Genomic DNA, 10,356 nt, shown 5'->3' with positions numbered 1-10,356 from the left:
TTATTTTTTTCATATTGAATTTTATTTTTTGATTTAATCCCTAATTATTTGATTTTAATTCATTGTTTTTTATTGAATTTGATCCCTCATTCTTATGATTGCAAATCCTTTTATTTTCAATTCTCTTCTTGATTATTTTTTTTTGCAAATTCATCCCTCGTTGTTTTATTTCATTGAGTTTTCATATCATATTTGGTTTTTGCCATGCTTTTAAAACTCGACCCGGGAGTCAACCTCCGTTATGTTCTAGGTCATTGGTTAGGTCAAATGACTAAGGCTATCAGGATCAATCAAATTTTTTATCATGCAGGAAGTTAAAATGATATTATTTTGATAAAAAAAATAATAACAAAAAAAATCGTTGGATTTTGACATAATTTTTTCCTGGCTAATCACTTGATTTTTTATTCGGCTAAAAAGTAAAAATAGTATTATTTTGATAACAAAAAATAAAGAAGAAAAAAATCAATTATGATTCTCTTTCTTTTAATTGATTTTTCTTTATTTTGAATTTTTTTTCTTTAGATTTGTTTTCAGCTTCATCCTTTTTCTTATATATATATATATATATATATATATATATATAAAGATATGGTACTCATTCTCTTGATTATTTATTTTTATCCTTTTCTTTTTTTTTCTTTCAATTTTGTCTCTCAATATTTTTTTTTCTAGATTTAGTCCTAATTTTTTTAATTACTCTTTTTTATCCTTTTTTTATTTTGTTTTTTCTTCAATTTTGCCCCTCGACATTTTATTTCATTTGTTTATTTTAATCCAATTTTGGTTCTCATTCTTTTAATTATTTTTTTTATCCTTTTATTTTATTTTATTTTATTTTATTTTTAATTAATTCTCTCATTATTTTATTTCATTAGTTTCTATATCATATTAGGTTTGCATTGTTTTGATTATTATTTGTTTATTTTTAATTTTTTAATGGTTAAGAATTTTGTTTAAAATTGTTTTTAGTTTTTTGTATGGTCATCTCAGCCTCATGATCAAAGTAACTAGTTCTGAAGATTAGCATGATTTAACTTTAGTTTTTTTATTTTATTTCATCATTTGATGTTAGGCTATTGGGTATTAAGTTTTTTTTTTTCTCTAAGGTTATTTTGGATGGTGGGTTAATTAAATTAACAAGAGTTCACTAAAATTATTATTATTAAAATATTTTTTTATGTTAAAAAAAATTAACTTAATCCCATAGCATAGCGTAGGCAAAAACAATAAAATCTAGTAGGTTATTTATTTGCTCGTGGGCGAACTCATAGCACTACAAACATTTTAATATATGCATGTAGTAAAGGACCTACGCGTTGAATAAAATATAGATTGCAATATATATATATATATTTTTTGAAATATAAGTTAAAATAATAACCGAATGCATCACCCTTTGAAATTATGAGCACGCTTGGCTCCATTATGGTTCGTTATGAGAAAACATAAGATTACAAATATTAAATTATTAGATTATAATTATAAAATAACGTGCTTTTTTGCTGGAAGTAAAATCATTAACTATTTGATAGTCAAATTGTTATGATATTATAATTAAAATTACTACTAAAGAAGTAATTTAACATTAATTTTTAAGAAATTAAATAAAATTAGTACTTGAAAAATTGAATTTATTTTTGATAATTTTTTAAAATAATGCCATGGAGATATCTCAACAAACTTAATTATTTGAAAGGGGTAAAAATATATATATAAAAAAATAAATCGCCGTCTAATTTTATAGTTACTAGAAATTCTAACTAATTTTTAGAGATTTTTTTATAAATAGTTGATTGTGCTAAAAGAAAAATGAAAATCACCGTAAAACATAATATCTAAAATAAACTGTATTGTTATTTGATTTTAATAATAAAAATATCTATTGTTCATATATATATATATATATTTTTTTTTTTTGAATAAATACAAATTTTGAATTTTTATTCCTAAAATGAACTGATTAATATATTCAATAAATTATCACATGGTAAACATTTATGTCCAAAATGGAGACAATAAATGCAAGGTGAAGTTGCTCATAGTAGTAATCCAAGGGTAATTCAAATCGATAAAAGAACATTTAGATCTCAAATCTTCAAATGACTCATCCTCTAAAAACAAGCATAAAGTACAATTTGAAAGTTCAATTTTTCTCGAAACACTACATAAAACTAAGCCATGCAAAATAAAGAAAAAGCTCAAGTCGGACAAAACTAGATCAATTTCTTGAAAGATGAAATGATTGGGTCAACTAGCTTGCTTCAACTAACCTCTTGGAAGACAACAACATATTGAAACATCTACATCATAGCTCACCTTGATGATGTCTTTCTCTTTCTCTTATATTTTCGTTGAAACAAAGTCTTTAATGTTTTTTCTATATTGTCCCGCCAAATATCCCTACCCAAATACAATATTGAACAATATAATTAAAAAAAAATCAATTTAAAAAAATAATATAAAAAAGACCAAATCCAACTTGATCTAATCTCTTAAATCCATGACACGAGTCATAACGGATTGAATCAAAAAAAGCAAAATCATAAAAATTATAAAGTCAAATTATCAATAAACCAAATAATGAGGGGTAAAGTTGAAAAACAATCAACAAAATAGGATTGAAAATAATAAGGACCAAAATTGATATAAAAATAAAATGAAATCAAATTATAAGGAATGTAATTGAAAAGGAAAATAATCAAGAAAAGTACAAGAAAAAACCAAATAACAATAAAAAAAACGATGACTAAATTTGATAAAAAAATCAAATGTCAAAAGATGAAATTGAAAAACAAATAAATTAATTTTGATACAATCAAAAGAATAAGAATAAAATGTAATAAAATTAACAAATGACCACACTTTTATGAATTTTTGCAAGGACAACACGTGTTTCAAGGATGGAGGGAGAGAAAAGAGAGGGAGAAGAAAAATCATTGTAAGAGCTACACCGTGTAGGGGAAGGCGACATACGTCTTACCACCATGAAAGGGGTAGCTTGACACTTCGAACATCACAACAAAATATGGTGTTTGGCTATTGGGAGGTGCTACAAGTGCCGCTCAAATGATGTGTGCGCCTCCCACTTGCTAAAGGGTTCGTTACACGAAATATTAATTTTTTATTTAAAATAATATTATATTTTTATTAAAAATCTTAAATGTCCCAAGTCAATTTATCAATTATAAAAAAAATCTATATGAGATAATGATAACAACTTTTACCTTAATTTCAAGAAATTTTAATTTTAAGGGTGATTCGAATATCTTAATGTGTAAAAAATCTTGAAATGCTTGAAAAGCCCCTCTCCTTAAATTCAATTATCTTAGCTTTCAAGGGTAGTTTAATAATTTTATTCGGCAACTAAAAAGTAAAATTCCTATATATCCATTGAACTATGAATTGATAATTTAATCTAGTGGAAAAGATCATTTTAACTAAGTGATAAGTTTTGTGTTATCAAGGGCAAAATAGTAATTTTAATGTGTGAATTTACAGTAAAATAATGATTGATTTTAGCTTTTTATTTAATTAATTAGATTAATATTTTCATCTACAGATAAACTCATCATATTATTATTGATGGAGGGACCATATCATAGACATAACATAAAGTATAGAGATCTAATCAATACCATAAAAAGAAAAAGAAAAGGAAAGGAAAGGAAAGTAGAAGGTCTCAATAAAATAAATTCAAAGAGTATAGGGACTAATATGGAATTGGGTGGTGAAAGTAAAAAAATCATTTTGAGGCAAAAGTAAAGCAGCTTTCAAAGGAAAGAAGAAAAAAAGTCGCTGTATTTTCTGCCCTCTCAAAAAAGAAATAAAATAAAAACAGCCAGAGCCTCGAGGAGGAGGACTCCCCTACCATAAAGAAAAGTCGAAGAATCGTAGGGACATTTTCTCTGCCTTCTGTTTGGCTGTAGATCAATCTACAGGGTTGTATTAACAGATTCTTGTTTTCAATTTAATGCGGTGAAGTGGGATATTTCGAAATACAAGAAAAAAGAGAAAGGAGTGATATTTGAGGTGTGGGAACTTAACTGTTGCCGGAAAAAGAAATGGAGTCTGAAACGGCTTCGTCGGTTGATGAACAAGTTGGTGGTGGTGGAGGAGCGTCAGTGGTAGCTGATACGAGAGGAAAGCACCGGATTCTTGCAGAGCTGAAGCGCGTGGAGCAAGAAATGAAGTTTTTGGAGGTCGGTTTCGATTTCTGTCATTTTTCTGCCTTTTGTTTTTGGATGGACATAATAAATGTCAGAGCGAGCCTACATGATTTTGAGGTTTTAGTGTATGAGATGTGCCTTTTAGGTTTGTTTTATAGGAAAATATTGTTCGTTATGAATGTTGCTGCGTCCTTAGCTTATTCTATCTTAGATCACTGGAAATGATGCGAAAGATGATGCTTAGATTATTTCCTTATTTTAGCATGTAAGACCGTTGACTGGACATTGGCTTAGGTTTATGCTTAATGTATTGACTGGGTCTGGACTGGACATTGGCATCGAAAAAGGTTTTGGCTTTGATTGAATTGCATGAAAAGAGAGGTATGAGGGATCGCTGGGAACTTTGGAGTAAGCTAGACGATTGTATAGGAAAATTGAATCTTTATGGTTAATTCAAGAAATTTGAAATTGAGTTCCTATTGTCAATGCAAGTGGAAAATGTTATGTTATCTAAATTAGCAGAGCTTAATATGTTGCAATTTTTCGTACAGGACTGAAAGTCACCTCAAAGTATGGAATTTATTGTGTAGAAAATGGACTCATGGAAAAATTGAAGAATGCAGGGCGTAATTGTTGTACTTGTTATGCTAAATTCAGTATTTGTATACCGTAAAAATAGCTATTGAGCTTTGGCTCTTAGGTCAGGAAGAGTTTAGTCCTTCAGCTGCTTGTAGTACGGGTTTGAAGCATTTCTGTTATATACTTGTAGCTAGTTACAACTGTTTGCTTATGATTAAGTACCCCATTGACTTTGTGGATCTGTGGAGAATTTGAAAAGGCGATAAAACATTAACATGTCTCTGAAAATCTCTATCTAGCTACAGGTTTATGCATTTGCTCTTGACTATATTTCTTGAATCAAAGACAACTTCTTTTCACCTGGTATATTAGGGTTTCCCACTGTCTTGATGTGGAGGTTATCAGTAGGGGTTGAGTTTGCAGGTTATCAGTAGGGGTTGAGTTTGCTCCGCACTCAAAAGTGTTTTTCCAAACCATGTTGTGCAAATCAATGTGGGTGCATTATCATCTCCATTTCTTCTTTTTTATACAAGTTATGCGTCATTGGCATGGACTCAGTGTTGGAGTGTATTCTGGATTCATCTTATTTTGTTGTTTCATCAACTTTTTTTAGGAAGAGTTGGAGGAGCTTGAGAAAACAGATAATTTATCAATTGTGTGTGAAGAGTAAGTATAACAAATGATTTTCATTTTCAAAACTAAGGGATCTGCTCAATAGCTCCCCAGCCTTTTCTCCAAGTTTTAAAGAACTTTACTAGGATTGAAACACGTTGTATTGTTGCTCCTCAGGTTGCTGCGCAATGTTGAGAACATACCTGATCCCCTACTCTCACTGTAACTTCTCTAACAACTCAAATATGCCCTCTTGTTTTCCTAATATGACCTATCATTATCGCCCATGATGCTCATTCATTGGTTTCTTCCATTACAGAACAAATGGCCCTGCAAACCCCTTGTGGGATCGATGGTTTGAGGGGGCCCAGGATTCACAAGGTTGCAGGTGCAGTATACTCTGATTTGAAGCACTCTTAACATTTGTTGCTGGAAGCTTCAAGACATGTTATCTAACAGATCTAGGAAAATATGAAAGCACTTTTTATTTCTTTAGCGAATGGTTATTGAATTTTTGCACTGCAATAGTGAAGCTTTGGGTTATGATAAAATTGTAAATCAAGTCATTTTTCAGAGATTCTCCGTCTCTTGAGTAGGTGAAAGTGGTATCCTCCCATCCAGCAAGCTGAAAATGTTACTTCAGTGGTTATTCTTGTTCTTTGACAAATTCTTAATAGCTATTGAGAATCATTGAAGGGATTTTTTGCATTTCCAGAAAGCAGTTGGCTGGCTGTACATATATAAACCGCTATTTGCGTTTTCACCCTATGTTAGGAAGTCTGCTGCAACTCAATTCTGCATGTGAATAAATGTGAGTTCCTCATGAGAAATCCAACCATTTTCAAAAACTAAATAGCCTCTAATATTCCTTTGAAGCGAGATTGACTCGAGGGGTTCCATGAGTTCTTCACACCGAGTCAGAAATGGAGGTCGTTGTTGTTTTATAGCAGCGGTTGGGACACTATTGATTTTAGTAGACCAAAAAATCCTAACAGGCCTAAATCCGATGTTGAATCATGCTGATACAGAGGCACATTCCATATACAATGGATCTTATATCACTTCAAAAGAGACTGCTGTTGTAGAACTGATTGCACCGGACTTCCAGACACTTAACGTAGGATAGATTGATGTTGCAGAAACTAACTTGCTTTTGTTTGATTTTCATTTCAAGAAGCAGAACCTAAAAGACGCCACAATTTTCATAACTGGTCACCAATTGCAGGCAAAATCCTCCTACCCATCTTATAAAAGCCCTCACCTGTGATAAAACCACAGGCTGAGCTGTGTAGTCTTGATGCCTGATGAAAATGAGAAAGCATGATGCTTGGAAGGAACTTCATGTGTGCAAGGCAAGCTCTATGAATCGAATGTAATATAGAAGCAAGCTTAATTTTGACTCGACCAAAACATTCTTTTTGTACAAATAACCTCATCTAGAGGGGCTGCTAAATTCCATCAGCACGTACAAGACGAGGATTTCTATCACTACCGACCTTCAGGAATGGAAACTACAATACTTCAGAACTACATGGATATACAATCAGAAGTTGCAACGACACCGCCAGCTATTAAGAATTTATTTGTTTTTGAATTTTTTTTAATTTCAAATTAATTTTTTTATGATTTCAAATTATTTTAATAAGTTACTGTCAAAAATAAATTTAAAAAATAAAACAATATTATTTTAATGCATTTCCAAACAAAAACAACTGTACTATAGTAGTTTGACATCCACAGGAACCAATCTCAGAGTTATCTATGGGTAGACCTACAAAGAAAGAATTCTAGGGGAAGAAGAAGATTGCAGGACTTGGGTAGACAATAGCTGCCTCAGATGGAGTAGATGTTCCTCATCTGAAATATTAAGGGACAGGCGAAGATTTGTCAGAAGTGACTCTTGCTCCCAACTTAAAGGACCTGAAGCATACAATGCCTGCACAGTGGACCTATAAGCATGAAACTCTAGTTCATGGATTTCAGCACCTTGCTTTTGTTCAAAACAAGGAGTTAAACGCTTGATGACAGAAAAGGAAAGAAATGATGACTCGGCATCTGAGTTGTGGGATGTATTATCCAATGGTTTTTGGAATTTATGACTGGAGGAATCCACAGAGCCATTGGATCTACAACTAGCAACAGAACTTATAAGGTTGCTATCTTCAGTCAAACGAGGCCTGGGAGAAGTAAATAACCACTCAGTAGTTGCTTTTACCACCTTGGCATTCATCTCGCTAGATCCCTTAAATTTCTCATCCACTCTTAATTTTTCTGCAGATATGCTGTCTTCCCGCTTAAACAAAGGAAGATTCCTCGCAAGTTGCTTGTGACATCCTCCCACACAAGAAATCAGGTCCTTGGAAGATCTTTCGAGATGCTGATGGTCAAGACCCTTTTTGATGTTATTGTGTCCATCCTTGAGGTGTTTCTGTCCATCTTTCTCTCGTAAGCATGGATCTTTTCTCACCACCAGAACTGGAGCCCTTCGCATCAAGCTACCGGAATGCTTTGGCTTATTTTCTGTACAATTTTTGGTATATTCTTTATTGTGGGCAACCTGCAATTGAAGTTACTCAGATATCAGTAACAGTTTCTCCTACAAAATTTGTTAGAAACTTTTACCATTAGGACTAAAAGAATAAAGTGACCCAAATCTCTTCAAAATAAATCGTAACTGGTCTCACACGAGCGTTTGAATGCACAGCAGAGGAAAACAAAATGCAAACTAAAAGCAAACAAAGACTTCTATCAAGAGCAGCATGACAACTTGGTTCACCGAAGAAGACTTCAGGCCGTATGGGAGTGAATGACTGGAAAATACATGGATTTAACACAGAAATAAACTGGTTATATGAGACATTGCAGTGAAAGAATACATCAAGACCAGAAGATGGCTTCATAAAGTCAGAAAACGCATGTTTACAAGCAGAAGCACGCGTGCTACATGGTCTCATACGGGAAAGGTAAGAAAAGCTTACCATTAAACTGATCTCTCGAGAACTTTTGCATGCAATGAAATTAAAAGGAGAATGTCAACCTTTCAGTTTGCAGATCAAAATGCAGTATACAATCTCAAAGTTCGTTAAACTAGCATTTATCCATGGGGGGAGGAGACGGGTTTATGAAAAAAATGGAAGGGTCTAGTAAAAAACCAAAGCATAAGCAGGGAAAAAAAATACCTTCCCTATCACCGACCAATTATTGCTACGCCAGGCCTGCTGAATCCTTATATTCGATTCATGAAATTCTTTAAGTTGGATGGACCCAAACAGTCTCACAACAAAAAGGTTATTCTTCAACACCTTCGCAATTTTACCTTCTCTCCAACATTGAAAATCAAATATCTCAGCAACATCACCAACAATCCATCTTTTCCTCTTTTTATGAGGGGGCTGAGGCCTGACATCCTCCTTGTGCACCTTCTCCATGACTGGCTCTCCGTTGTTGTCTGAATGTGATTCATACCTAATCTTACAATAATTGCCACGGGCTGAAACTACACTGGCAGGAAACCATGAGCCACATGAGTCGTGTTCTCTTCTTAAAACCTCCACCAGATTCCCTTTTTTAAACTTCATGTTTCAAGAGTCTCCCGAGCTTGAACCTGAGAAAACAAACATTCACTTTAGCAAAAACAATAATTATAGTTGTATCCATACGCCATCTTTTAATATCATTACAAGAATGAACAGGAAGAAAATTATACAAGACTCCTCCCAAACTTGCCAATAAACACTCAAAAATCCCATTTTGTTGCAGCAGATCGATGATGAAGGATCAGATCAGTAAAGCAGGATGCAATCTTAAGCATTGGCAGATCAAGCATACAAAGTGTTAGAGTTAAGATCTGAATCCCAATATATCATTTTCATACCAAAAAAAGCATCATTTAAATTTTGGTCATCTATGGACAGCAATCAACAGAGACACAGACATAAGAATCACCAAACCTTCAACAATACAAGATATATTCATCAAACTTTGGAGGGATTACAACAAAAGATTCATGCTTTAAAAATTTAACAGCCATCATATTATACTTTACATCAGACCAGTTCTCTTGACTTTTAATTAACGTTGCCAAACATGTTTTGGAAAAAATCAGCACTAGAAATATGTCACAACCAAAAAAAAACCATTTTCTTTATTGAAAAAAAAAATCGACTCCTGCCCAGAAGATTTATTAAAATCTTTTCGAGTGACTGGAAAACTTTGGACTGAAAATAAAAACAAAAACAAATAAAACCATTCAAGCAAGAATAAAAAAAAGTAATTATGCTCAAGAAAAGAAGAAAATAATCAAGAAAAGAAAATACTGAAGCTGGCCTGAACTGGGAACACCAATTGCAAAAGAACAGAGACTCGGCTTTGTTGGGCTGAGGCTCATAACCACATCTCTACGCAGATTGGCTGGCTCTATATTCCCAGCCTTCTTCATTGTTTGAAAAACTTTTCCGGTATGGATTAGCTCATTTGATAGTTACTTAAAACCGCTTTCACGCTTAGTATTATCAACTATTTTGTCACACTTTAGCAATTTCATTGGACCGTTGATCCTTAGTTTTTCCTCTCACCCTCTAATTATTTGTGCACCATGAGTTTTTTTTTTTTAGTCAGAATATTTTCTACTTAGCGTTCAATTACTGAGGCTAGAAACTCCCTACGCTGTTACCTTCAATTAGCACTACATTTATTGAGAAATTATTTTTCATATCCTATTACTATATTCCGTGTTAATTAATTAATTATATATATATATATATATATATAACAATTAACGCATTCAATGTTTAATAAATAAAATAAAACCCCTCCTAATATAAAATTGTATTTTTAATTTATTTTTATTTCATGTAAATTTAAATTTAAATTAACCACAGTCGTTTAGTGGTTAAATCTGGAATGTTTTTCAATCGCTTATGCTGGGTTGGGCCAGCAAAGACGTGACCATTGCGTGCTAGCAGGTCCTCGTTGTGCTTCGGCGTTCACGAGTGAT

General features: G+C 32.6%; 2 protein-coding genes across 7 annotated transcripts; one reads left to right on the top strand and one right to left on the bottom strand.

Moving 5' to 3' along the window:
• Window positions 1-3,691: 3,691 nt before the first annotated feature.
• LOC7480009 (guanine nucleotide-binding protein subunit gamma 1) lies at window positions 3,692-6,128 on the top strand. Its single transcript, XM_002302047.4, has 4 exons — window positions 3,692-4,202; window positions 5,362-5,414; window positions 5,538-5,582; window positions 5,680-6,128. The coding sequence occupies exons 1-4, from the start codon at window positions 4,065-4,067 to the stop codon at window positions 5,762-5,764; spliced, it is 321 nt and encodes a 106-aa protein (XP_002302083.2). The 5' UTR covers window positions 3,692-4,064; the 3' UTR covers window positions 5,765-6,128.
• An 895-nt stretch (window positions 6,129-7,023) lies between these two features.
• Window positions 7,024-9,962, bottom strand: LOC7480665 (uncharacterized). 6 transcript variants are annotated; one of them, XM_024595981.2, is made up of 3 exons: window positions 9,067-9,962; window positions 8,540-8,964; window positions 7,024-7,917 (listed from the first exon to the last, which is right to left on the bottom strand). In XM_024595981.2, the coding sequence occupies exons 2-3, from the start codon at window positions 8,936-8,938 to the stop codon at window positions 7,132-7,134; spliced, it is 1,185 nt and encodes a 394-aa protein (XP_024451749.1). In that variant the 5' UTR covers window positions 8,939-8,964; window positions 9,067-9,962; the 3' UTR covers window positions 7,024-7,131. The 6 variants fall into 6 exon arrangements, with proteins under 6 accessions (XP_024451749.1, XP_052306520.1, XP_052306519.1 ...); XM_052450560.1 differs by having other exon boundaries at window positions 9,083-9,962; XM_052450559.1 differs by having other exon boundaries at window positions 9,087-9,962.
• Window positions 9,963-10,356: the final 394 nt, after the last annotated feature.

The sequence above is a fragment of the Populus trichocarpa genome, chromosome 2, assembly GCF_000002775.5.
Source record: "Populus trichocarpa isolate Nisqually-1 chromosome 2, P.trichocarpa_v4.1, whole genome shotgun sequence".
Classification (NCBI taxonomy): domain Eukaryota; kingdom Viridiplantae; phylum Streptophyta; class Magnoliopsida; order Malpighiales; family Salicaceae; genus Populus; species Populus trichocarpa.
This window is presented reverse-complemented; position numbering and strand designations above follow the sequence as displayed.

Bases quoted from the DNA above. Each gene is read 5' to 3' on its own strand.
- LOC7480009 (XM_002302047.4), top strand. From the start codon at position 4,065: ATGGAGTCTGAAACGGCTTCGTCGGTTGATGAACAAGTTGGTGGTGGT. The intron at 5,415-5,537 runs GTAAGTATAACA...GTTGCTCCTCAG, and splicing joins TTATCAATTGTGTGTGAAGA to GTTGCTGCGCAATGTTGAGA. The intron at 5,583-5,679 runs GTAACTTCTCTA...CTTCCATTACAG, and splicing joins CCTGATCCCCTACTCTCACT to AACAAATGGCCCTGCAAACC.
- LOC7480665 (XM_024595981.2), bottom strand. From the start codon at position 8,938: ATGAAGTTTAAAAAAGGGAATCTGGTGGAGGTTTTAAGAAGAGAACAC. The intron at 7,918-8,539 runs GTATTTTTTTTC...CTTCAATTGCAG, and splicing joins ATTGGTCGGTGATAGGGAAG to GTTGCCCACAATAAAGAATA.